This window comes from Epinephelus moara, chromosome 4, assembly GCF_006386435.1.
Source record: "Epinephelus moara isolate mb chromosome 4, YSFRI_EMoa_1.0, whole genome shotgun sequence".
NCBI classification, from domain to species: domain Eukaryota; kingdom Metazoa; phylum Chordata; class Actinopteri; order Perciformes; family Serranidae; genus Epinephelus; species Epinephelus moara.
In genome coordinates, this window is record NC_065509.1 from 28,004,631 (window position 1) to 28,031,966 (window position 27,336).

The 27,336-nt window shown below is 40.4% G+C and overlaps 2 protein-coding genes across 8 annotated transcripts in view; both read left to right on the forward strand.

The window, feature by feature from the left end:
* Positions 1-1,041: 1,041 nt before the first annotated feature.
* Positions 1,042-7,952, forward strand: rbmx (RNA binding motif protein X-linked). 3 transcript variants are annotated; one of them, XR_007569794.1, is made up of 10 exons: positions 1,042-1,328; positions 1,445-1,570; positions 2,140-2,246; positions 2,343-2,508; positions 2,641-2,784; positions 2,918-3,035; positions 3,499-3,627; positions 3,712-3,803; positions 6,193-6,314; positions 7,818-7,952. XR_007569794.1 is itself a non-coding variant. In XM_050042188.1 (9 exons), the coding sequence occupies exons 2-9, from the start codon at positions 1,462-1,464 to the stop codon at positions 4,914-4,916; spliced, it is 1,182 nt and encodes a 393-aa protein (XP_049898145.1). In that variant the 5' UTR covers positions 1,042-1,328; positions 1,445-1,461; the 3' UTR covers positions 4,917-5,238. The 3 variants fall into 3 exon arrangements, 2 of the variants coding, with proteins under 2 accessions (XP_049898145.1, XP_049898146.1); XM_050042188.1 differs by lacking the exons at positions 6,193-6,314; positions 7,818-7,952 and adding an exon at positions 4,600-5,238; XM_050042189.1 differs by lacking the exons at positions 6,193-6,314; positions 7,818-7,952 and adding an exon at positions 4,600-5,238 and having other exon boundaries at positions 2,668-2,784.
* Positions 7,953-8,457: 505 nt separating this feature from the next.
* Positions 8,458-27,336, forward strand: part of arhgef6 (Rac/Cdc42 guanine nucleotide exchange factor (GEF) 6) — a 35,061-nt gene continuing 16,182 nt past the window's right edge. For 2 of the 5 annotated variants that reach the window (XM_050041990.1, XM_050041992.1), the window contains exons 1-11: positions 8,458-8,865; positions 10,019-10,102; positions 11,972-12,056; positions 17,134-17,255; positions 17,576-17,780; positions 18,385-18,437; positions 19,674-19,768; positions 19,998-20,093; positions 20,904-21,026; positions 23,719-23,857; positions 24,212-24,271. In XM_050041990.1, coding sequence (XP_049897947.1) covers positions 8,701-8,865; positions 10,019-10,102; positions 11,972-12,056; positions 17,134-17,255; positions 17,576-17,780; positions 18,385-18,437; positions 19,674-19,768; positions 19,998-20,093; positions 20,904-21,026; positions 23,719-23,857; positions 24,212-24,271 — 1,227 coding nt within the window. In that variant the 5' untranslated portion in view covers positions 8,458-8,700. Of the gene's footprint in view, positions 8,866-9,623; positions 9,793-10,018; positions 10,103-11,971; positions 12,057-17,133; positions 17,256-17,575; positions 17,781-18,384; positions 18,438-19,673; positions 19,769-19,997; positions 20,094-20,903; positions 21,027-23,718; positions 23,858-24,211; positions 24,272-27,336 lie in introns of those variants that run through there. The other 3 variants (XM_050041991.1, XM_050041989.1, XM_050041994.1) reach the window with 3 other exon arrangements.

Sequence of the window (27,336 nt, forward strand, 5' to 3'; positions counted from 1 at the left end):
ATCTTTGAGGTCATTTTGACAAGAACATTTCACTCAAAGAACCTGATCTGTTAATAATATTCAAAAATCCAAATTTCTCCAGAAATGACCAATGTTATTATCTTAGCTCAATTTTACATTCATAACACAAAATAGCCTACTTAAAGACATTGCCCTTGTATCCTTCTTTCAAGAATTCAAATCTGGATCTATCCTCCTGAGACACTGTGTCCTCATATGAGGACATCACATTTTGGGTTTATTTGACCTTATACTTCATTTTACTTAACTTAGACCTGCTGTCCTCATAAATGGACACTTTTATGTGCCCCATCTAGTGGTAGTAAGAGCACAGTACACTAATCCATGTAAAAACAAGATGGCAGCAATCTCTGCCAAGTCAGTCTGCAGCCGATCCCCACAGAAAAGTGGACATAGTCCGAAACCTGATGACATTTCTGCAGTTGAAACGTGTTTGTAGTTCGATAGGGCAACAAAATTGACCAGTTTCAGCAACAGCAACAAGCAAGGACACTGTTAATTACGAAGTACTCTTTTGAAGACATTGGGACTTTATTGTTGTCTCGTTTGAGAGAACTGGGACTTAATTATCGTCATAATGTTTAGTTTTTTAATACATACAGTATCAGTACCTATTGATGCCAAATAGCTAGGGGAAATTAAAAATGCATACAAAACAAAAATCCGGGTCTCAGGAGGATATAGCTTAAAACAATATCAAACTAAAAAATATATAATAAAAAATGAGCAAAACGATTGATTTATGCATACCTTACAACTTTATAACCAATTAGGTAAACCCCTATATGTGTTCATACTCGTGTTTATTTATTTATTTGTTTGTTTGTTTATTGTCTGGTGTTATTGCTGAAGATTTTTGCTTACTTGTTAGGTTATTCTCGTTTATGATTTATGATCATTGTTTTCCACTTTGTGTGCAAACTCAATGTAAAAACACCACACGCATTGTGTATAAACTGTTAGTACCAGATTTGAACTGTGGGCGGCAGTGTTATGTCTTGGGCTGTGTGGACTACCGGAAATCGAAGAGAAGAAGAAGAAAGAAGGGAGCGGAAGAACCGTTGTGCACGTAGCACAAAAGCCGCGGAATACCGAAGTCTGGGAACGGATAGTTGCGTGCCTACATAAGTAAATTACACAGCACTGCTGCTTTTCTATATTTTTAAAGTATCGTGTTTTGTAAAGCTCGAGTCCCCCATTGTTAGCTCGCATACTTGCTAACTAGCGTTAGCGAACTAGCTAAAACTGCTAGCACGTTTATCGCCATTTTGCGCATTCAACAGCCCAAGACCTTCGCCAGCAGCGAGGTAATCATCCCAGAAATGTGTGGATACCGACACCAACAATACCACTGCATATTTGAGATTGCTAATGCTAAAAGTTTCAATGATCATGTAACGTTACGACCATTCTTTTGCCGCAGGTGTTGAATTCAGTAACATGGCAGAGGCAGACCGACCAGGGAAGCTCTTCATCGGTGGACTGAACACCGAAACCACCGAGAAGGCCCTGGAGCAGTACTTCAGTAAATATGGCAGGATTGTCGAAGGTATGAGTGGAACCACTGTCCGCCATTTTTTTTATCACTTCATACCAAGGATAACTCAGGATAAAAATATTTATTGTTAAAAACGCAATGCTGTTTTAGTTATTTTTAAAATAGCCGATTCGCGCTTTTAATGTGTGCCCTAACTTGGCTGTAATTGTAAAGGCATTAAATGTAGGTGAGTTCCTTTAATGCTTATTTTGTGAATTAGTTGTTACAAATCTGTGAATTTATTGGTATCTTTTCTTAAACGAATCTTAAGCTCATTACCCCCTTTCCCCCAGTCCCCATTTCTCGTCACTTAACATGAAGGATATCCTGAGATATCTTATTGCCAAGGACGTTTATGTGCAGTTTTGCTGCAAGACATAAGGAAATCTTTAAACCGTGCAAGAGAGACATTAGTTAAAACCAAAAGCTATTGGTCTTGGTTACAGTTCTTAAAACGTGGCTAACAATAAGCTTTCGTCCATTTTAAATCTGTAGCAAGATCAATGAATGTTGTACCTTTGTCAGACAAAAATGTAATCAGTCACAAAGCATTCCTCTCACTCTGCATTTCCTCATTCCAGTTCTTTTGATGAAAGATCGCGAAACAAACAAATCAAGAGGCTTCGCTTTTGTTACTTTTGAAAGTCCGGCTGATGCAAAGGATGCAGCGCGTGAGATGAATGGAAAGGTAAGTACAGTCTTTAATCAGCCATAATCTAAAAAAACAAAACAAAAAAACCATCAGCTTGAAGTTGTGATTGTAATTGTAACTCCTCTACTACAGTCTCTTGATGGCAAACCTATCAAAGTGGAGCAAGCAACAAAGCCTCAGTTTGAGAGTGCTGGCAGGCGAGGACCTCCGCCCATGCACTCCCGCAGCCGTGGTCCACCCAGGGGCCCCCGTGGTTCCAGGGGAGGCCCTGGTGGTATGAGGGGCCCACCATCCAGAGGTAAATTCCTAATTTATTTGGTTGGTTGAGATAATATAATGTGTGTTAATGCAAAACACTAATTGAATGCAGTTTGTGTAATATATTTTCAAGCATGGTGTGTTAATATTCGCATTTCTTGTCTGTGCAAAGATTACTATGATAATTCAGGGAATGTAGAACCCTTCTTTAAAGGGATGTCATCCAGAGGCCCCCCTCCGATGAAGAGAGGACCCCCAGTTCGTAATGGAGGTCCCCCACCCAAGAGGTCTGCCCCATCTGGTCCCATGAGCAGAAGTAAGTGTGTTGGCTGTGTACACTTCAAAGAGATTTTGTAGCGTCCAATATTCACTTTAAATCTAGCTCTCCTGCAAGAACCCAGATGGCTTATGAAGTGATTAATGAGTCAGTTTGTCATTGTGTTTTTCAGCCCCCATGTCAAGAGACAGGGATCCCTATGGTCCACCCCCTCCTCGCAGAGACTCCATGATGTCCAGGAGGGATGATTATCCATCACCAAGAGACGATCATTACAACTCCAAAGACAGGTGGGACATTCATATTTAGTTACATCATACAGCAATGTGAAACTAGTTGGATGAGCAAAGCTTTTGCAGATTTTGTTGAGCTAAAACAAAAGTAATTTGAATATTTGTTTCAGACATTTTTACATCATTTTGTTAAACACAAGCTGTGAGAAAAGTTTTGTGGACTTAAGATATGTGCCTTAAGAAAACTATTTGAATACACATTACAATAAAACATGATTCAGATTTAAATATTATGCTTCTTAAATCTCAATCTGTTGCCCTTCTTTTACTTAATTTGAAAATGAATGGGCAGCTGGGTCTGAGCTTTCCTGTATCTGAGATAATAAAACGCAACTAATATTTTTAAGTTACTTAAGTGTAATGGAAATCTTGACTCTATGGATGTCAGACAAAAAAAGTATATAGAATATTTAACATATTCTGGTTGCAGCTTTGCAGTTTATTGTGCTATGTTTTACAGCTACTCCAGCCGGGATTACAATTCCAGAGATTCGAGGGACTACGGCCCTCCTCAGAGAGATTATTCATACAGAGAATACTCCAATTCCAGCTCCCGAGATGAGTATGGCTCGATGTCGAGGGGATACAGGTAGGAGTATGGGTCAGTACAACAGTTTAAAGATTGAGATCACATCTCTCTTGGTCCTTAAATAACAGCTGTTCCATTATGTAGTGACCGTGATGGTTATGGGGGAGGCCGGGAACCCAGAAGCTATATGGATCGTTCAAGTGGTGGCTCCTACAGAGATTCATATGATGGTTACGGTAAGATATGACTCCATTAGTGTAATGACGACAGATAACCACTGTGGCACCAAGAAGAGCTGCACAAATAACCAACCAAATCATACCCTTGACTACCGCAATCTCCAGTCACAAGACGCTGCAGTTGTCCCCCTCCCTAAAGGAAGCAGCATTTCAGTCAGCCTCTTTAAGCTTCCCTTTGCTGCACCCCTGACCTGCAATCCAAGTTGCATATTTTCATGCTAGTAGAAATATGACTATTGGCATCTCAGCTGAGAAACAAAATTCCATTTGAAAACTGTCCACATATCACAGTCCATGTTACCGCTGCATTCGGCAAGAGAATATGTGTTTTGGCAATATCATGCAGAGATAACGCAGAGTATGTAATGTGCCCCAGAAAGTTTGCAACCATAAGGAACCCCAAAAAGTCCTTGGAAACATCCGTTGACCACTCAGTATATGTTGCCTAGCAGAGCACTCCCTCAAGGAGTAACGTTCAAAAAACCATCAAGACAACTCTGAAAACCTCGTCCTTACCTGCAGTTCTAACACTTGGAGCTCTAAAAGGAAAAATGGCTTCTCAAATCAATGGCATGCTGAAATGGGTAACTGCCCATTTATTCCCTGTGCTTGGATATGTTACTGCCCATATCAACTAAATATCCATGTTAAACTTAAGCTCGATAAAACATGTCGTCCATTAAATTTATTTGTCAGAGAATGAATTCTATTGGCAAAAAAAGTGAGCACTTTAAAGTGCAAGAAAATGTATAAATTGAACCTTGCCAATTACCTGACCAACTTGACCCTGCAGGTAACTCTCGAAGCGCCCCACCTTCACGGGGCCCCCCACCATCCTATGGTGGGAGCAGTGGAAGCAGTCGTTACGATGACTATGGCAGCAGTTCCCGGGATGGCTATGGCAGTCGTGACAGTTACCCCAGCAGTCGGAGTGACCCATATCCACCTAGCCGTGGTGAGCGAATGGGCAGGCAGGAGAGGGGCCCAGCTCCCCCTGTTGAGAGAGGCTACCCTCCTCGTGATTCGTACAGCAGCTCAAGTCGTGGAGGGCCACGTGGTGGCCGTGGTGGCAATCGACCCGATAGAGGGATGGCTCGCAGCAGATACTGAACTGGACTTGGAAATCACATTAAAGCAAACGTTAGTCTCCGTGCACAGTTAACACTTGTTTTGGAAGAGCTCTGACGAGACAAACTATCCATGTCTAAATCTGTGGAATATAAAGCTTAGCTTTGAATTGTATTTTGACTTTCCCAGTTTTTTTTTTTTAATGTGTAAAAGTTATTTTGTTTTTTTTTAGTATTTCTCTTGCTCATGTAACAGTACAGTTACCAAGTTAGTGTTAGTTTTTGTACACTCAGTGCTGTTGGAATCTGCAATGCCCTATCAGTCTGGCTTTCCTACTCTAATAAAGCTTTTAGTTGTACCATGACCACTGCTCATCGATTTCTCAAAACAAGACCAGAGACGGTAACACGAATGTCAAGTTACAACCTGATCTCCTTTACAAAGTTCTCTGCAAAGCATAGGTGAGTCTCTGCTCGTGCTTTATAAATAGTCAAATGACTTGAGTTCCTTCTTAACACAAATGTGCCATCAACTGGACGCTGCTGTTTTCAAGGGTTAGGCAAATGTTACTGTCAAAATGTTCCAATGTAGTTTCCTTGGAAATGGATCCATCACCCTAGAGCCATTCGATGGCACGCAACGACAAAACCAAAGGCAACAACAACCAAATGCAACTCGACTGGTAGTCAACAGCTGGTAAGCAAAGCAAACCTCTTTGTTTCTCATCTGTAAATGAGTTTCTCATTGTCCTGTATTGCAATCTCCCCTCAAAGCGTGATACTCGAGACAACTTTTCCCTTCAGAGGACAAAAGAAAAAAGGAAGTCAACTGAAGGTGCCTTTTTCATGTTAATCCGTTGTCATCAGCTAACATTGTCAAAAGTGCAGCAACATCCCAAGAAGTTTCGTCCCTTGTCAGCAATGAAAGTGTAACCGCCATTTTGCCAACTGAGCCCTCAAAATGACCCTTTTTTGCCTAACCAATCGTCCAACCTCAGTAAAATGATTGGCAACAGTGCTTTTTTTTAATTCCCAAGTAAAAAAATATCCCAAGTATTGGTAAGAACTTTTTCTTGGTGAAAATTAAGAGCCATTTTTAATTGAAGAGCCATTTTCTCAGTATCAAAACCTGTTCCACAAGCATGCCAATCCAAACAATGGAGACCTCTGGAAGAACACCACCGTCCTAACTGCAAAACTGGAAACAATCACTGAAGCAAATTCACAGTCGGACCAAGGACTATAAAACCATTTTCAGATGTTTCATGAATACATGATCAAAAGAAGGGCAACATGTTAATTGTATGTTCTCATTGCAGGATGACCGCCGCTCCAAGGCAACTGCCCTTGCAACGTAACCTGAATGTGTCCGCAAGTTGTTGGACCAATGAGACCACAGTGCACCAGTGTGGGTATATCCACCAGGCTGATTGTAGTGCAGGTACAAGAAGTTATTTGCAAAATAAATGTGTGGGGCTCTTTTTTCAGGGTGTCTGCAGGTCCTTAAAGGCTTAAAATGTCTTAAATTTTCCAAGTATTAGACCTAAAAACTCATTAAGTTGTCTTAAATTTGACTCTTAGGTCTTAATGGCCACACAAATCTAATTGATCCATTTTTCAATTTCTTTTTGTCAAAATGAGTCAAGCTAATATGCTGATGACGTGGCTTTAGTTGGTCTTTTACAGCAAACAGACCAATCAGGTGAAGCTGCCTATCTGGCCCACACTAATGCCCTTCAAACATGGTGTCACATCAACAAGTTAGAAATGAATGTGAACAAGACTAAAGAATTGATTATCTGCACAAAACAAGATCCGGAGATAGCCAGTTTCACTCGATGGTCAATATGTTGAAACTGGAAAATTTTAAATACCTTGGGATGGTTCTGGACTCCCATGTGAGCTTCTCTTGAAATACTGAGTATATTTTCAAGAGATGCTCACAGTGACTTTATCTTCTTAGGACACTAGCCAAGTAGCCTTGGTGTTAGTCAGCAGATTTTAGTATTAGTGTACAAAACTATGGTTGAGAGTGTTTTAACTTTTCACCTACCTGCCTGGTACGGTCACCTTAACAGAATAAACTCTGTAAGATTATGACACTGGCAAGTAAAATAGCAAGACACAGAAGCCCTTGACCCAACTCTTTACTGAAAGGACGAGAAAGAAAGTTAGGCGTGTCTTGGCAGATAGCTCTCCTCTTCTTTCGCCAGTTCGAACTCTTGAGCTCAGGGAGGTGCTATAGAGTCCCTCTGGCAACCAAATATGTATTTAGGAAGTCCTTCATCCAGAGTGCCATCAGTGTCCTTAACTCAACGAAGTGACAGATGAGCTTCAAACCACAGACAGACACTAAACTGATATGTTACGTATATCTGTCATGACTCTTTTTTTGTTTTACTGTTTGTCTGTTTTTACAATCTTGTCTCATGTTTGGTGAGCCAAAGACAAATTTAAAGATATATTCTATTATATTCTGTGGGAAAGTCCACATTTCTGATATTTCAAATCTTTAAATCTAACACTGAACCCAAAACTGTGTTTTTACTCTTTACTTTCACTTAACCTGCTGGTAAAATGCAGATTAACCCAATTTACTCCAATAACCATATTACTACATAAAACCTACCTGTCTGCACAGGACCATATTTTCCATTATACTTACCTGCAATGCTTGAATAAGAAAAAGATTATTTTCCCTAACATCAGTTTTAGATTTGGTAAAAATGGTCTTAAAAGCATTAAGTTTGAGTAATCAGCTTGACAAACAAATCCTCCGCACACTGACATATTAAGTTTGAGTGTTTGATATCTGCAGACACCCTGTATGCATGCAATATTGATTAAATGCACTTGTTGCAAATGAATAAATGCATTTACATTGCTGTAGGATTAAACTGTTGATATATAATCAGTTGTTTTTTTTATGTTTACTGCCTTTCAGATGCTGGCACAGGCTTCTGTTGAGAGCTGGTTGAATCTTCAAGTGGAGATGCGAGTTGAAAGTTGGAAGAACTCAGGCTGAAGATTTGCTCAATTGAAAGTGTTTCTGGTGTTTTCAATAAAGACTTTGAAAGGATCTTTGTTGTTCACTCAGTTTTGTCTCAACATGAAAGAAGAATGCAGGTAGCACAGTCATTTCCTGAATTGGATATTGTAGTTTTTAATGTGTCACGTGTGTTTGTGTCCTTTTTTCCCCGCCTCCATTGTGATACTGAAACTTCTCTAATGGTGAAACAATCCAACATGATCAGTTACCATAGTGAATTTCTAGTCTATATAAATGGGTTGGCAGCAGTAGTCTGACAGCTTGTATTGCTGTGTCAGAAAACTTGAGCATGACCTAGTTTGCACTTCATCAAAATGGTACACCATACTGAAGATGCCATGGTGTTACAGTGAATGTCAGCAGACTAATTACACATCAGGCCTACTGATCACACACTGACTTATTCCTACTGTAGATTTTTTTCTTTCCTCTTGCGAAATCTGCTGATGCACACCAGATATCACTTCCCTGGTGCTGCTTCCTGATCACTGCTGCATTTTAACCTGAAACATAATATGAGAGAAAGTGCCCTCTGCCAGCATGTGCTACTTTGCAGTGGGGAAAAAAAGAGACGCCTGTCTATTGTTGAGGTGCCTATTTGCCAGTAGGGGTGATCATCATTTTTGCGTGTAGAAACAGCGTCGTCCTTCCCCCCACCGCCTCTTTTTTTAACTTCTAGCAGAAGTGCGGATGTGAGTTGCATATTGATACGGAACAGGCCGCCAGTTTTTTTTCCTCTTAGCAATGCGTGCTTAGGCAATGATCATTTTGTGGAGCTATGAATCCAGAGGAGCAGACTGTAACGTGGTTGATATCACTAGGAGTGCTCAGCTCGCCTAAAAAGAACATAGCAGACCCGGAGGAGTTTTTGAAAACATCGCTGAAGGATGGGGTCGTCCTGTGCAAGCTCACGGAGCGGCTCATACCTGGCTTCACTCCCAAGGTGAGTTGTTGATCTAAGTTAACTTAAGTCAACAAATGCCAAATGATCGACGGCTCCTGGGGAAAGGAAGGGAGGGGTTTGATGGAAACGGTACCGACTACAACTTCTCCACTGCAGCAGGCCTTGCATTTTTTGTAGCTCACGGCAGCACCCGAGCCGTGAAGTTTTCAATAGCTGCCTGTGCGTTTTGCGTAATGCCCGATGCATCGAATTACAGCTACGTTTGGGAGACTTTTTCACGTCAGATTTCAAGATGTGGTTTCCTGTGAAGCGAGGAAAATGTTCCGCATTCTTGACATGAGTGAGTCGGTGTGGACACCCACCAAAACAGGGACTAATTCGGTAGGAAGAGTGCATGAAACACATCGGGCACCGACCATATTGGAAAGCTCGAGTAGGGGGGGGTGTTACACGAGACTCAGTTTATAAACAACTTTTTTGGATGTGATAAATCAACGTTAACAACATGCTTAGCTCAGTTGTTGAGATGACAAAGTTGATAATGATAAATAACAGTTGCAAAGGGTTCGTCACTTCCTCCTGAAAGGCTCTTCCCGGTGCGACCTCCCCCTTTGAAAAAAAAAGAAGCGGCGTCAGTACAGCTGAAGTAGAATAAAACCGGAAGTGCTAACTTCTCTCTTGTTTGATTTCCAGCTCCGTCTAGTTTGCCACTGTTTCTGTTTTGCTGGCACACGTTGCTCTAAAAAGGGCAGTCTGGACTTTATTTACAAGCAGCGAGTATAAAAAGTTGTCCGCCATTTTTATTTTCAAACGTTCTGACTTGGCCGTTGACGCGACTTTTATTTTGAAAGTATGAAGTTGAGCGGATGTCGTGTTTAAATATGGCTACTTTGACGTTTCTGTGGTGTTAATGGTTATGTATGCATGAAGGAGACGCAGGAAGAATCCACAGTTATTTTGACAACTGTAGGTTACCACTCTCGGATATGCTTCAGCCATGTTACTTTATGCGCTTTTATGTGTTAGTGACATTACAGTGACGTCGGCGGTAGATAAGTGCCTGTGTGTGTCAGATGTCTGTCTGCCATACTAAGCCGTGGTTTGTGTTTATATATTTATTTCGTGTGTGTGTGTGTGTGTGTTCAGTATTGCCAGGATCCGAGAACTGATGTGTGTGTGTGTGTGTGTTCAGTATTGCCAGGATCCGAGAACTGAAGCCGACTGCATTACCAACATCAAGGAGTTTTTAAGAGGATGCTCGTCCTTGAAAGTGGAGGTAAGTTGTGTCTTGTCAAGTTTCCTGTGATAAAGTATGATGTTTTGACATGGCCTGACCTCTCTGTTTCATGATCTCTTTACTCAGCCATCTGAGCCCTCTGCAGTTAACACACAAGACTTAAACACACTCTCGCATGTGTTGTGATCTGCTTACCCTGCTGGCATATGTTTTCCTCTCACGTCCATGCTGTCAGTCACTCCCACTGATCAGACAGGATGGGGAACTCTTCTGACTGGTGGTTTTCACATGGCCACAACTTAGTTTTCAACATACTTCCTTTTATATTCCCTTTCTCTTTTTATACTGCAGTGACATTGATATTTGCAGGTTATAACAATCCCCTCAGGCGTACACTGCAGGGCTGCTGAAATGACGTCCTAATATTGGAGGGAGGCAAATCACTCACAGATGTTGGGAGTTTTCTCTGTCTCTGTACCAGCCTGTTTGTGACCGCCACACTGGACAGTAATTTCTCCTCCAGCTTTATAAATAATCCTTTCTGGTCTTGAGTCACATCACTGGGTTTCTTTAAACAGCTAATTGAGTCAGCAAGCTTGGCTCACTGCAAAGTCAAGTGGTTCAGTAGTTCTGCCCAGCTGGCTTGTTATGTCTGGGAGGTCCCCTTTGCTTTTATCCACCAACCCTGCCGTAGCACATAATTAGACCTTTTGCGGTCTGCCAGTAGCTCATGGGCTGAAGTTTTTTGGAGAGCTGCTGTCAAATGTATCAGTCAGGGGATGTCTGTGGCGCTACAAGCGAGCCCTACCCATCCTTTGGTCAGTGATGTGATCATGGTTGAAGAACTTTTTCTGTCTTTTTTTTTTTTTGTGCCACAGCAAAATGTAGTGCCTGTTTGTCCTGTGACTGCACAAAGAGAGCAGTCATACTGCTTTCACTTCTGCCCCCAGATGCAGAAAGAGGAAGCACCAATTACTGCTCAAGGCCACTGATTTTTTGCTGTGTTATAAACTGCATGAGATGTTTATTTGTTCTGATTTTATGCACTGCTACAGCCATCCAGAGTAACATGAATTCATCACATGACTCATTGAACGTGGCTCTAACCAGGGTCAAGAAGTCAATACTGGCAACAGTTTAGAGTCAATAATTGTGATGTGAGGCGTATGTACTCTGCTTTGTTGTATCAAAACAAATATTTTTTCCAGTATTTTCTACTTTTGAAGCCACTGGTACAAAATATTATGCATAATTATCTGTTTTTTTGCATGATGAAAAGCAATCTTGGTCGTCATGTGGACCCTCAGGCTGACCCCACACCTAGAGATGTAATGGTCACACTTGCTTTAACTCTGGAGGAGTTTGTACACAACCCACGATGAGCAAGGCAGAACTACTCAAACCCTATATTTAAGATGTTTTATTTAAAATGTGAAACCTTATCCGCTGGAGGAAAGAAGATAGCCGTCTGAGACACAGCGAGCAAGCAGTGTGACCGCCTGTGTGTGCGCGAGCGTCGATGTGTGCGCGCAAGTGCGCAGCGACTCGCAAATGAGTCTGGCACTGTCTGTTTTATTACAAACCGCTAAGTCACAAAATATGGGTCATGCTCAACATGTCAGTTTTTATCTCTGTCTTGTTATGGGCTTATTCAAATCCCTGTGTGTGTTTCATTGTGTGTGTGTCTCACTCTCTATTGTTTGCGCTGCAGTCCAGGCTGTCTGTGTGTTTGTGTATACTAAGCGAGACTTACCGCTCAGATCTGTCCTATGAGTAGCAACACTTCTGATTTTGTCTTACTCTTCTTCCCCATCTGATGAATTCCAGCTCGTATGAACAGATGGTTTGGGTTTTTTTTTTTTTTTTTTTTTGGTCTGATGCCATTTTCTCTGTTCCTTTTCCATCCAGGGGTTTGAACCAGAGTGGTTATACACTGGCGAGAATTTTGGCAAGGTGCTGACCACTTTGCTGGCAGTCAACTTTGCCACACAAGGTGAGAGTTTTGCCCTCTCTTTCTGTACTTCCTGTCACTCATATCGGGCAGTGCTTGATAAAAATTTGTCATCTGTGAAAGTAAAGAATCAAATTGTGTGAAAGTGCGTACATTGTCTGACCAGGACACTGTTTTTGTGCTCAGGTCAGAGTGTAGAAAAACAAGAGATGCAGAGTCCAGGTCTAGATTTAAAGAGTTTATTTAGATGCAGTTTGAAGCAGATACAAAAAAATATTGTGTGAAAGGAAGTGTCAAATACTCAGGCCCGTCACAGTTTGCATGTGTCTGGTTCTATAAAAATACACTACAACAGCACAGACTGATACAGAAAAGTAAATCTGGCACAGACAGCAAAAAGCAAACCCAAGCTAGACATAGGCATTTACATAACAGCTTGCATACGGAGCCAACGGCTAATAATGTCTGCAATGGAAGCTATCAATTAACAATTAGCAAGAACTAAATAGGCATAAAACTGTGCAGCATATAATGACAGGTACTTGCAAACAAAAATAGTGGCATCTGGTCTCACATTACAGTATCCTGATGTGTGAGAAGACATCATGAATTCATTAAAATCTGTATATTACGCTATATACTGCACAAAATCATTCATTAGTGCTCATCCTTTCCTTGCCACTTGATGCAAACATGAAAATAAACAAGCTCTGATAGTGAAAAACATCACGTTTAGCTATATATTTAGCAGTTAGCATTAGGTTAGTCTCTAGGTTTTTATAGTCTCAGGGTTATAAATGTTACTGTATATTACGTGCACTTTCTTTTCTTAGATCTAACATGTCCACAAACACATTTTAAAATACAATTTGCTTCATGTCTGGGCCCCTGTCGTCAAGCTTCTGATGGCTTATTAGGGTGTTCCATTTCACATCTCCATTATTTCTTAGGAATTGTACTTGTATTTTTTTAATCTGTTCTTTTTTTGTGAATAAAATTGAATTGACTGATATAAGCAGCAGCAAAGTGATGCCTTTTCCACATGTATTTGCTATAATAATAATAAGAATAATAACTTTATTTGTGCAGCCGTTTTCAAACCACAGTTACAAAGTGCTTTGCAGAACATGATAAATAAGTAATAAGTACACACCCTCAAGATAAAAGCAACAAAAACATAAATAAAAACAGAGAACAACTAGATAGAACAGTGTGTGTGTGATAAACAAAATAATAAAAGTGAGAATAGAGTGATAGAAACAAGACAAACAACAGATGAAAAACAAGCCTTCCTGGGAAAGTAGGTTTTAGGGAGTGATTTAAAAGAAGCCACTGAGTTTGCTGACCAAAGTTCCTCAGGCAGGGAGTTCCACAGCTGCGGCGCTCTTAACAGAAAATTTGACGGTGGTGAAATCATAGTGGTCTTGGTCATTTTTCACAGACTTTGTCCATGCAGCCATTGTAAATCATGACTGTGTGTGTGTAACCCGTGGGCAGCTGGTGTGGCAGTGTGTGTTTGTGTCATGCTGGGTGCCATATTTACTCATGTGCATCCATTGTGAATAATATCCTCTTTATGCGTCTTTTCCATTTAGATTAAGCTCAGAAAGGAGCAAAATGCGCAATGTGACTGAATAGGAGTGTATCGCTTTTAGACACACACACACACACACACACACACACACACACACACACACACCCTTCTCAAGCGCATTTCTTCAATAAGGACGCAGCATAAAATGGTTCGCAGTGCAGCAGCCCCACAGCAGTCTGGGGCTAATTACTTTGCTCCAGAGTCCTTGTTTGGGGGCACTGAAGAGGTAATACTGGTCTCCCTCTAGTTTCCTGCTTACCGGACAACAACCAGCAGCCTCAGAAATACATAGTCAGCGTTTTTAGATCAATCTGCCACCTCTGCATGCTTTATGATAATCGTATAATGTTCCAGGCTATTTGAGAACATGCGTTTGTGAGATTCTTGTGTGTAAACAGTGAGCTGTGGCTAAATGACAGTAAGGGTGGAGCATGATTTTAGTGCTGCAGCTAATGATTCATTTCATTTCTGATGAACTGATTAGTCTGTAAAATTGTGAAAAATGACCTTCACAGCTTGCCAGACCCCGAGGTGACGTCTTCAAATTGGCTGTTTTATGTGATTAACAGACAAGTGCACCAAATCCTCACATTTTGGAAGCCAGCAGCAGCGAATATTTGGCATGTTTGCTTGATGATTGACTAAACTGATTCATTATCTGGATAGTTTTTGACCCATCAGTAATAATAACCCTCACCACAACTCAACAAGTAGTCTACATGATGCACAGTTTATGTCTGCTATGTTTCACCATCTGATTGGTCCAGCCAAAATGAACATGCACCCTGGTCTTCCAAACTTGTTAACAGGTGATCATATTGAGGAGAATTATGTTCTAAACTTTACTTATTGACTTTTCTGCATTGAGACAATCTTTCAAGAAAGAATCACAGTGCTTCTAAGAACTGATTTTTTCCCCCCTCACCTCTATTTGATGATATGTTACACCTGCTATGGCGTTTTAAATGCATGATCAATCTCTTAAGTGCACTTAAATGAAGGGGAGGATGCACGCCACCGTGTGAGACGTGGACTAGAAGCCTCTGTCAGTACTCTGGCTCTGCTTGATATGCAAATCTTTTACAGGCTGGCGATGCCCAGCAGCTGTTCTCCCATCTTCAGAAGTGAACTTGATTTGAAGTGGATTAGTCACAAGTTAGTTGATATGATCAAACATACAAGGCCTCTGTGTTTTTACTCGAGATCCCCTTCCTGTTCCTGTGCTCAGAATTTATGTTTGTTTAGGGGAGATGCTTTTGTGCATAGCCTGCATACAGAAATAACTGTGGTAACCACAGAGCGAAGCTGACAGAAGGTCTTGTTAGACTTCGCTGTATGTGTTCGGAGTGGCATGCAGGATCGAGGAGCCCCACCTGGAGTACATATAGGCCGCCTTGCTGCCTTCACAGTCCTGTTCGACATATCAGTTAGGCTTCCCTGGCGCCTCAGCATATGGACAACAAGGGAGTCTCTATACATTACATAGGTTCTACATGATCTGCTGATAAAAGTGTTACCGTAGAATATTTTACTGCCTGTAAGTGAAAGTGTACTAAGGCATCAGTCAGTTTTATAGGCTCTGTGTTAAACTCCTTATTGGATCTGAATTAAAGGTTACTAAGGCTAATGGTGCAGTCTTATTTATTTTTTATTCCTCTGTGATTTGCACAAGGATTAGACAGTGGGCCTGGCTCGCATCCAGCTGGCATTTGATAAGGAGGCTTCAGTGAGTCTGTTTCTGCTTGTTGGCATGTTAGAGGTTGCAGGGCTGCCATGTGTCACTTTTCAAGTGAGTTCTGGCAACAAAATTGATACCTCTGTCAGTGAAGCTCAAGGACTGCACTTACGCTGCAGGACAGCTGGCAGCCACTGACCCTAAATCACTGTTCCTCTGCTGCAGTGGCTCAGTGATGGCACAGTGGAGGGGTTGAGTGTTGGTAACATAAATTAGATTTTGATTCTTTTTTTTCACTGAACTGCACTTCAAATAGGAGATGGGATTGTAGGACATTTTGTTAAAGGGACAGTTCACCCCAGAATTGAAAATATATGTTTTTCCTCGTAGCTGTAGTGCTATTTATTAATCTAGATCAGGGGTGTCAAACTCATTTTAGTTCACGGGTTACACACAGTCCAATTTGATCGCAGGTGGGCCGGAGCATTCAAACCATTGCATAATATCCTCTAAATAACCTCCAAATGTTTCCCTTTTCCTTGTTATAAAAAGCACATTTTAAAAGCGCTAATCCGTTTTCAAACAAACCACCTGTGATTTCTTCAGAAGGATTAAATGCAATTTTAATAATATTTCTCAATTGTTCCACGTTCAGTCAGTCGACTACTCACTGTCATTACATGTGCATTTTTTCTGTACATTTCCACTCCTGTGTAGTAATCCCAACACCTCCGCACATCTGGCCTTGTCTGTTTGACGCCCCTGATCTAGATCGTTTTGCTGTGAGTTGCAGAGTGTTGGAGATATCTGCTGTAGAGATCTCTGCCTTGTCTTTAATATAATGGAACTAGATGGCACTCGGCCTGTGGTGCTCAAAGTGGCAAAAATTACATTTGAAAAACTCAACAGCAATGTCTCTTTGCAGAAATCATGACCTGGTTACTGAAAATAATCCACAGACCTTGTTGTGAGCAGTTTCATGTAGGAACTATTTTCTTTCTACCAAACTACACCTGTCAGCTGTATCACTGTGCAAAAGGAGGTGTGCATCTACTCATGGACGAGAGGCTTGTGCTTGTGACAGCAAGATGTGAACTTTAATGGCGTCCTCCTTGGCTGAGCTGCAACGTGAGCTAGCTCAGTGGTGCTAGGTGAGCTAGCAGTAGATGCACACTTCCTTCTGCACAGTGATATGTTTGTCATTCGGTAGGGAGAGAATAGTTGCTACGTGAAACTGCTCACAGCAAGGTCTGTGGATTATCTTGAGTAACTGGGTCATGATTTCTGCAGAGAGTCATTGCTGTTGAGTTTTAATTTTTAAAATATATATTTTTAATTTTTTTAATTTTTGGGCGCTTTGAGCACCAGAAGCAGAGTGCCATCTGGTGCCATTGTATTCAAGAGACAGCCGATACCTCCAACACTCTGCAACTCACACCAAAACAATCTAAATTGATAAGTAGAGTAGTAGAATTTTGGGGTGAACTGTTGCTATGAGTGATCACTGAGACCTATTTATATTATAATCTAAAGACATCATGATGCCTTACAGCTGCTTTTTCTTATTTTGCAGCAGTGTGCCAGTTTTGGTTAAATCAGATGATTCTATCAGGCATAGTAAATGTGTAGCCCGTGTGTGTGGGTGTGTGTTCCCTGTCCTGGGGCTGTGCAGAGCAATGGACCGTACTCACATGAATTATCATCACGTTGTCAGCCCCCAAAGTACGTGCACCTGCGTCAGCTGTGATGATGATGATGATGCATGTGTTTATGGTGAAGTTTGTTGTTCACCTGATGAAGTTCAAACATCGATGCACCTGAAATGAAAAAGGCTCTGTGTGTGTCCACAGACTGTGCTGCTGAGAGGTCATGTTCGCAGTCTGGTGCCCACTCCCCTAGTCAGTCGACATCTTCACACACACTCTCCTCTGCCAAATCCAAAGGCTCTCTGCGTAGGCAATCCAAATCAGTGGTAAGGTCTTTTTTTATATACAGTATGTTTATTTATCTTGTTTGTTCACTTGACATGCTTGTTTGCTTTTGCACGTTTTTAATGTTGTTGTTACTGTCAGATCATTAAGTTGTTGTTTACCCCAGATGACTGCTCAGTGCATTCTCCTGCATAATGAAGAGAAACAAGCCAAATTTAAAAGCAGAACGCGCAGGTCAAACAGTGGGTTAATGTTGTTTTATAACGCCCCGTGTACAGACACGCACATGCAGACAGATATTTCTGCTGATACATCCCATGAGCTTTGTGTCTGTGCTGCTGACCGTCTGTCTCTCTAACAGGAGATGTCTGAGAACGGCGGAGGCGGGCAGCTGATGGTGAAGGCCCGCTTCAACTTCAAGCAGAACAATGAGGACGAGCTGTCGTTCAATAAAGGTGACGTGATTCAAGTGGCGCGACAAGAGGAGGGAGGATGGTGGGAGGGCACGCTCAACGGCAAGACAGGCTGGTTCCCCAGTAACTACGTGCGGGAGATCAAACCCTGCGGTGAGTCGAGACACACAGTCTGGATCGGGATTTCCTCAGTATCATGGTTTTCAATGTTTCTGAGGGAGTTTTTATAATATGCAAAACAAAAATGTAGCTTAACTCATATGGTAACTTGCATTTAACACTTATTTTGGAAGTGTAATGATGGTGTAACGGTAGAGTGCGATGATGCAGTGGCATCGCTTTGGTTTTAAAAAAAAAAAAGGTGATGAAAAACTGTGAAGTTGCAAAACAGATAGCAGTTTAGTGTAGCCTCAGGCCTCAGAGATAGCATGACATGTTTGACATTATGTGTGTTCCAACACATTGTATGAACTATAATTAGCACTAATTAAAATCATTTGCAGGAGAGAATATGAAATAGAAATGCTGAGGTCTTGTTCAACTGAAAAATAATTTCAAATGTGCATTGTTATTTGTGTAGGTCACTAAAGAGGTCATCTTTCCTTAGAAGATTTTTTTCCTACAGTTGGTTGTTTGACTCCAAATTGATTTCAAAGTTGCTTGTTAATGTCTGGATGTTTGATATAAATATTTTAGATGATTATTTTGAATTAGCTCTGAGGAGTGCTCTAATCCTTGTTACTTATCTCCTCCACAGAGAAGCCAGTGTCTCCTAAAGGAACTCAGCTGACCAAGAACTACTACAGTGTGGTGAGTCAAAATGATGCAGGACATGTAAAGTTATTCATTCTGTGTCACGTACACACTTGGCTCCACGGAAAAATGTGTTTTCATGCAGATCGTAATGATACTTGGTATATAAAAACTGAGGAAATAAAAGACGGTCTAAATGAGCTTAAAACAAGTGAAATCAGGAAAGGCACCTTGATAAAAGTATGTGTTAAGAAGGGATTTAAATGAGATCACTGACTCAGCCGACCTGATTTCCTCGGGCAGATTGTTCCAGAGCCTCGGGGCCCTGACAGCAAACATTCTGTCCCCTTTAGTTTTCAGCTTGACCTCTGAAATATACAAAAGACCTCTGCAAGAGGACCAAATAGTACGTCCTGGCTTACGGTCCTAAGAGGTCAGAGATATAGCTGTGAGAGAGAACATGAAGAGCCTTAAAAGTAATCAGTAAAATCTTAAAATCTATTCTAAAACATACTGGGAGCCAGTGCAAAGAGGCAGACACTGGAGTGATGTGATCATGTCTCTTTGAAAGGTCTCTTTGGTTAAAGAAGTAATACCGATGTAGTGATCACAGGATCTGGATCTTTGTTTATTTTTCTTGTTTTTAACTGCGACAAAACTTGTAACTTCTCCATTTTGAATTCACACTCTGTCAGCATTGCATGACTTTGTTCTCTCACTTTTATGTGAACTTAAAGGGACAGTTCACCCTAAATCCAAACACACATATGTTTCCTCTTACCTGTAGTGCTATTTATCAGTCTAGATTGTTTTGCTGTGACTTGCAGAGTGTTGGAGATATCAGCCGTAGAGATGTCTGCCTTCTCTTGAATATAATGGAACTAGATGGCACTCAGCTTGTGGTGCTCAAAGTGCCAAAAAATACATTTGAAAAACTCAACAGCAATGTCTCTTTCCAGAAATCTAGACCCAGCTACTTAAGGTAATCTATAGACCTTGTGAGCAGTTTCATGTAGGAACTATTTTCTTTCCACCAAACAACATTCTCCAACCGAATCACTGCACAAATCTAGATTGATAAATAGCACTACCGGTAAGACGGGTGGGCTGAACTGTTTCTTTGACATAACCAAACAACTGATGAAGTATTGTAGACCAATACAGACAAAAATAATCCAGATTTTCCTGATTATTAACCAGTTTTACCCGAACATTTCGTTTATAGGAAATACTGTGCCGTCACAGAGTCATTTGCTGAAATTAAATATTCTGCTGATTGTGCTGCTTTTGCAGGTGGTACAGGACATCTTGGAACATGAGCGGGAGTTTGTCAAAGAATTACAAACAGTGCTGAGTTGTTACCTACGACCACTGCAAGCCAGCGACAAGTAAGTGCAATGACAAGGAGGTGTGACAGAGCCATGAATGGGCACCAAACACAGAGGGCAATGTGGATCACCAGAGAAATCTCGTTGGTTAATCGGATGATCCAAAAGCCTTGCATTAGATTTTTTTTTTTTTTTTTTACTATTTCAGTACATATGAACAATCAGAAATTGGTGAATATTGTTGAATTAACATTGTGATTGACATTTGTCATTGTCTGTGTTTCTTCAGAGTGAGCAGTGCAGACAGCGCCACCCTGTGTGGAAACCTGGAGGAGATACTCACCTTCCAGCAGGGACTGTGTGTGGCTTTGGAGGACTGTACCAAGTAAGTCACGCTGGACACAGACCTCCATGAAAACCTTTGTAGTTTGATCAGTTTCATTTAATTAATTACTCTCAGTGGAGAGCAGCATTTGGACCGCAGCGTACACCCTGCTGTGACTGCTCTGTGGGACATAATCAGACGCCCTTAGAAAACCATTGTTCTCATTTATGTCCTACAGTAGCTCATTTGCTACACTGCACACAGAGCACACATTATTGCCAAATGTTCTGCAATGCATACCATAGCTGATTATATTTATGCAATCACTTCCTTCCTCTCAAACATCTCCTCCTATTTATTTCTTCATGGTACAGATACCAACATGCAAAGACTGGAAACATTTTTGAATTAGGTAATCCATCATGGTGAATTTGAAGCGCAATATATTTTCTTAAAAGTTATTATATTTGCACTCATTGATTTTAAAAATCTGCATGTGTTATGGTGCATTCATGCACTGGTGGGGAAACTCTGAACAAATCTACTGGGAAAATATGTCTGCCTTGGGGGACGATACAGTCATACATTTTAAAAAGTATGATACACTTTGGAAATATTATGTAAAACTCAAAGAAACACTGTAAACAAAAAAAAAGGTTTCAAAACTGCAAAAACAGTCTTGTTACCTACTTGTCAGTAAAACTGTGACGCCCTGAGCAATGACAGCTTTTCACTTATTGGTAAATGATGCAGGATATCGTCGCTTCAACACTTTCTCTTAGTCTCCTTCCATATCTCTTTTCATTTCCCAGCCCATTTCTTTGCTCTTATCACCTCTCTAACCTTGTCTCTGTCTCTCTGACTTTGCAGAGTCCCAGAGGGCCAGCAGAGAGTGGCGGGCTGCTATTTAAACCAGATGTGTCAGATCAAGACTCTGTACCTGGCTTACTGTTCCAGCCATCCTTCAGCTGTTTGCATCCTCACCGACCACAGGTCAGCCCCTGCACACAGAACAACATACCAAAGCCATTCATTACCACAACAAAGAAAAGTCTGATTCTGAATCATGAAGATATTTTGAGAATTGGGATGAATAGTGCAAATGGATAGCCCTGCTGTCATATGATAAATGTGTTAAGTCATGTAGTCTATAGACATTGATGCTTGCAGTGGGACTGGGCAATATAAAGATATTATATCAACATGATATGAGTTTGTGGCGTAGCTTTATCCCCACTTGAAGAAAGTATAAGTTGGGCTCCAGACAAGAGAAGAAACATCCACATTACTGATGATTATTTACCAACCCTCACCTATGGTCATGAGCTCTGAGTAGAGACTGAAAGAACAAGATCGTGGATACAAGCGACCAAAATGAGTTTCCTCCGTGGGGTGGCTGGGCTCAGTCTTAAAGATAGGGTGAGGAGCTCAGATATGCGGAGGGAGCTCGGAGTAGAGCTGCTGCTCTTTCGTGTCGAAAGGGGGTCAGTTGAGGTGGTTTGGGCATCTGATCAGGATGCCTCCTGTTAGAGGTTTTTGGGGCACGTCCAACTGGTAGGAGGCCCCGGGGCAGACCCAGAACACTCTGGAGGGATTCCATATCTCGGGGAGAGGGACGTCTGGGGTGCTTTGCTTGGCCTGCTGCCCCCGCAACCCGGCCCCAGATAAGCGGAAGAAAATGTATGTATGGATGGATCACAATATCGATATGGAGATATTTGGTCAAAAATACTATGATATTCGGTTTTCACTGTATCGCCCTAGATGTTTTTAGGCTTTTGATTGACTTTCATGAGCCTAATGGTGGTAGACTCACTCAACCGATGAAGGTAACTACTTAATATCTGTTAACAAGGTTTTTTCTTTAAAAAAATAAACAAAATAAACAAACAAAAAACAGAATCTTGTGATATAAACCAGCAGGGGTCACAAGATGACTTGAAGTGGTTAGGAGATGATTTCTTGGATAAAGAAATAAGAGGAAAAAAACATTAAGCTACAAGAATGGTCTCTATTTCTTAAACTTTTCTCTTATATTTTCCTTTACAGTATGGTTTTGCGTCTCCTGGCCCCCAAAAAAGTTTAAATTGAACAGTATAAGAAGAGAAACACTAATTGAACTGCTGGCTACTGCACTCTGTAAGATGTCAAAGGCAAAAAAGGTTGTGAACCCTCAGACTCTGTTTTTGTATCTGTATTTTTCACGGTAATTTGAGCCATAGTTTTAAGAAGAGTTGCTGTGGGTCATTGCTGTGTGATTTCTGAACTGTAGTTTAGCTTTGAGCCACAAGATGTCAGTGTCGCACCTATAACTGACTTGGAGGCCAACCTGAGTCGGAGCAGTTACACCGAGTCCTCCATGTGTTTAAAGTTTCCTTCTGTTCAGTTACTATAATAAAGCCACGTTTTCACTGCTGTTAGGAAACTGTTTTTCGCACATTGATCTCAGTAGCTGTGAAATAGCAGAAACGCCATGGTGTAATTTAAATGATTCAGTCTTGTGTAACGCAGATGTAGCTTGTCAGATTCTACACTGTGAGCTGCAGGTTAAGTTGAATTACACACAGGAAGCTGACTGTTGACAGGATACACAGTATTGCGGTTATGTTACCAGGCAAGCGGGGCGCTTTTTTCACAGTAAGCACATTTGCATTTCAGTTGCAGAAGCCCTTTTTCTGGTGACATTTACTCACCGTTAAAATATTAGCGATGCTACAGGAGGCCGCCTGATTGAAGTTTTGGATCATGGAAACATGAATGATGTTACTTTCAACTTACTACTTTTTTTTTTTTTTTTTAAGTTTGCAGTGAACCGAGCATGTTGCAGAAAAAGTGCAGAAAATGATGACCTCATTTGTGCTGCCCTTTAAATGCATTCGCACCCTTACAGTTTGATTGTGGTCCATTTTCTCACATATAACAGGTGTGATATATTGTGTTAATTTTTCTTGCAGCTATGACAAATACATGGAAACATTTCAAAAGTGGCTTCATACGAGACCGGATTTCTGTGCCTTATCAGAAAGCGGTTTATTTATTTTTTTTATTTCAGTGGTTTGTTGTCACAAGATCTGAACTCAGTGCCCGTTCAGAGAGCTTTTCTTAATGCAGTGAATAAGCATATGATTAAATTGTGACCTTTTTGGAGGATTACTTTTTAGTTTCAGGGTGTAAATGCCCTTATGTTGACTTGTGTTATGTTGGTGTATGTAAATGTAACTTTGCTCTAGAGGCACACTCTGTGGAAAAAAAATTTCCCTTTGGGGACATTAAAATCTATACATCTATCAATTTTCCACTTACCTACACAGATAACACAGGGTTTGATAGATACTCTCTTGCAGTTGATAGCATTTCCAAAACTTGAGTGGATGGTTAAAACATTATTTATGCAAATGTATGTGAATACCAGTCCTACTGAGTGTGTGCCATCTGGACTCACAGACATATTTAGTTAAATTGACGAACCTTACTTTGAAATAAATCCTCAAATTAATGCAATGTAATGACCAAACTGCTTTTTGCATATAGTATTAACGTATCATCACGTTCTCTGCATCTTTGAAATGTCCTTGACCTGTGCAGTCAGAGAACTGCTCTGTTCTCTGTATTTTAACCCCATAGGAGTAATCTACCATTGCCCTTAACTGTGCATGACAAGTGTGTGTTTGTGTGTGTTTCACAGCGAGGAACTGGACAAGTTCATGGAGAGCCAGGGAGCCAGTGCTCCAGGGATCCTGACCCTGACCACCAGTCTCAGTAAGCCCTTCATGAGACTCGACAAATACCCCACGCTGCTGCAGGAGCTGGAGAGACATGTGGAGGTACAGGAGCAAATAACCACTGAAATCATATAGAATTAAAAACATTTCTTTAATGCTGTGGTAATGCTGTAATCATATCTGTTCTGTGTATTTATAATCACAGTTAACAACAACTGTTAACCATTCAAATATGGACTTGATCCACACCTGACACCTTTATAACCACTAATGTCTGATAAGGTATAAGAGTGGAAAGTTAAAAACCCTCAAGTCTTCATCTCTCTCAATCTCTGACTTCCTTTTTGTATCACCGCATACCTAGAATGTGCACTTGTCTCGCTTGAACGTTTAGAGGTCTTGGGTTCGATTCAGGCTGGTATGATTGATCTGATGTTTTGTTTATTTCCTCGACAGGAAGCCCACCCAGACTATACTGACATTGTAAAGGCAACAGCAGCATTTAGGAGCCTAGTGGTAAGTCTGGAGCATCTAGGGGGCTTTGCATGCTTAAACTAATCTTAAACTGTATCATCTTTGTTAATCTCCACCAGGAATCAGGCTGAGTTAAAGAACCAGTAAGCCTCTCATGTCAATTCTCAATTACTGGATTGTAAATCTGCTGGATTTCCTATTTTTGTCCATTTATTGATGCGTTTTCGCAACAAAATTCAAGATACCGTTTTGTGTCAAAGGTTAAAATGTGGCTTCAGTAAATTTGCTTTTTAAATGTTTTGTTTCTAATGTGAATCTGGGTTCCCACAAGGCCCTGAAATCCTTGAAAGTTTGTGAATTTGAGGCCTGAATGTGTTTGAAAATAGACGTAAATAGACAGTCGGTCATTGAAAGTGCTTTTTCTTTTCAGTACTTTTGTTTTCGTAATGTTAAATGTTAAAAAGGCTACGTTTCGCTGTCTGCATGTGTGTCTCTGTCAATTGCGCTGTTGTTGTTTAATTGTAGTCTGTAAGCTTCTGTAAAGTCTGCTAGTTCTTATTATAAAAATTATTTGTGTTGTCACAGGAATTAACCTTGATCTGTGTTTAATGGGTGTTGGGTCCTTGAATTTGATGAAAATTGGAAAGTAGGGCTGCAAAATTAATTGAAATATTGTCAAAATTGCAGTGTGGCTGACTGCAGTATCCAAATATCAGGAGCTGCAATTTTTTGATAAAAGTAAAATGTGTTATAACATATGACACTATAAGAAGACTCTGCTGGTTCAACTTATAAGATTTAGGTAACAATTTTAATGCAAATTTATAAGTAGTTCCAACTTGGGCCTTATTGAGTCAATCCTATGAGTCTTTTATAATCTGACAAACCCAATTAGTTTAGTACAACCAACATGATTTGCTTTGACCTCGAAAAGCTTAATTACTCAATATTTAAACAATACTTGTGGTGATGTTTTTTTGTTTTGTTTTGTTTTTGTAAAATAAAAACAAGTTTTGTTTTTTTTACTGATAATTCAATAAAGATGCACAGAGCATCAACAAACAAACATAGAACCAACAAGGACACAAAGAACAACCCACCCACCAACCCAGGAACAAACATAGAGGGCCAGACCAGGGAAAGGAAATCTGATAGACAAAAATAAATAAATAAATAAATGAAAAAGAAAAAAATAATTAATTTTTAAAAAAGGGAAAAATGACAACAAATGAATTAGCTTGTGTGACGTAAGTAGGGGAGTACAACATGTTTCATTACTATTTTCAGCTTCCATATTTGCAAAAAAAGTTAAAAATGGCTGCCAGGTAACAAAGAAGCGTGCAGTCGATCCTTTAATAAAACAATGGATTTTCTCCAAAATGATACATGACATCCTTAATCCAATGTCCATATGTTGGAGGTGAAGAGTCCTTCCATTTACTTAGGATGAAGTGAGCAGAATGTCCGTTTGGGCTCTACTTAAGTTAACATCTAAAGGAGTTACTCCAAATATTGACAGGGTGTCCGCGGGGTCTTAAAAAGTATTAAAAGTTGATAAATCAAATGTCGGAAAATTAAGGCCCTTAAAAAGTATTAAAAAGTCTTAATTGCGATTTTATGAAGTATTAAATTTTCTTGGCATTCAAGCTTTGACAAACAGTATCCATGAATGTATAATTTATTTTCCTCCTTGCGACTATTACAAACAACGATGTGTAGGTAGGCACACTCGGACTGCCACTCGGGGCCGTGCACGTACCTGTGCGACATCACGCGACGGTGCACGTCCAGGCGCCAAACAGAGGAGAAAAGACAATAAAAAATCCTTCTTATCTTATCTGAGTTCTGTTGTATGTTTGTGCTCCATAGATTTAATTGCAAACTACAACTGTTTAGTAAGTTAAAGATGCGTTGCTGCTAACGACAGCTTGAAGTGGCGATGAGGTCTTAAGGTTTTTTTGGAAGGTCTTAAAAAAGTCTTAAAAAGGTACTGAAATTAACCTCAGGATCCCTGCATATACCCTGATTGATCAATATCATTGCTAATCTTAGCCACCTGAACTCTGGGTCAACCAAGTGTTGTGGTGATGTTTAGTGGTCAAATTATTTTATTGAAGATATTCTAACTTGCTTTTGTTAAATTGCATCCCACCCAAAAAATGCCAAAACTGTTTTTGATTGTGACCAACTTCATAAAATAAGTTTTTAAACTGATTAAAACACTTTAATGTAACAAACTGATTTTTTTATGTTGAAAAACGTCTTTATTTTAAGCGTTATCTACAAACCCTATGAATCATTTTTTAGAGTGTGTTATATATGAAGCATTGTGGTGCTACAGAGATGCTCCGGCCTACAAATCATATTCCAGATGTAAAGGAACACACTTGTTTGGTACTGTACAGACCCAGACATAAATCACATCGTCATTTTATATCTTTTTCGGTGAAAATAAAATGCAAAAATGACCTTCCTTACTAAAATCGCGTCACATATCGCAACATCTGTCAATATAATTGCAATATGCCTGTTTTTGTATATTGTGCAGGCCTACATGGAAGTCCTTGAAAAGTCCTTGAATTTGGTGTTAAAGAATGTGTGGGAACTGCCAAAAGTGCTGAAATGAAATTCGTCTCATGTGGGTTATTTTTGACTATTTAGGGTGTTAATGATGTCACCTCTGTGTGTGTTTTAGATGGGCTACACACAAATAACAGGGTAGCGTAACCTAGCATTTCATAATTAAACACAGCTCTGGCGAAAGGGAATGTATATGAGTTTTTTTTTTTTCTGCTGCATGAGTGATGATGTTGTTCCTACAGTGGGTGTGAACTGAAATGCCATCTTAAAAGAGTTGGATTAGAAACAAGCGACCGCATTGTACCTGAGCGAACATCGCTGTGAGACACAGTTTCCTCAGTAAAGCTCCGAGTTCCTAGTAAGAATAGATAAGGTGACTCACACATGTCTCTTCAGCAGAGCTGCACAGGAAAGCGGGAAAAAAAACATCACACAATACTATTGTGACTTGCAAGCCTCATTTTTCTTGTGCGTTTTGAATGTGTGGTTGGGTGGGCAGATGCTACTAAAAAAAAAAAAAAAAAGCT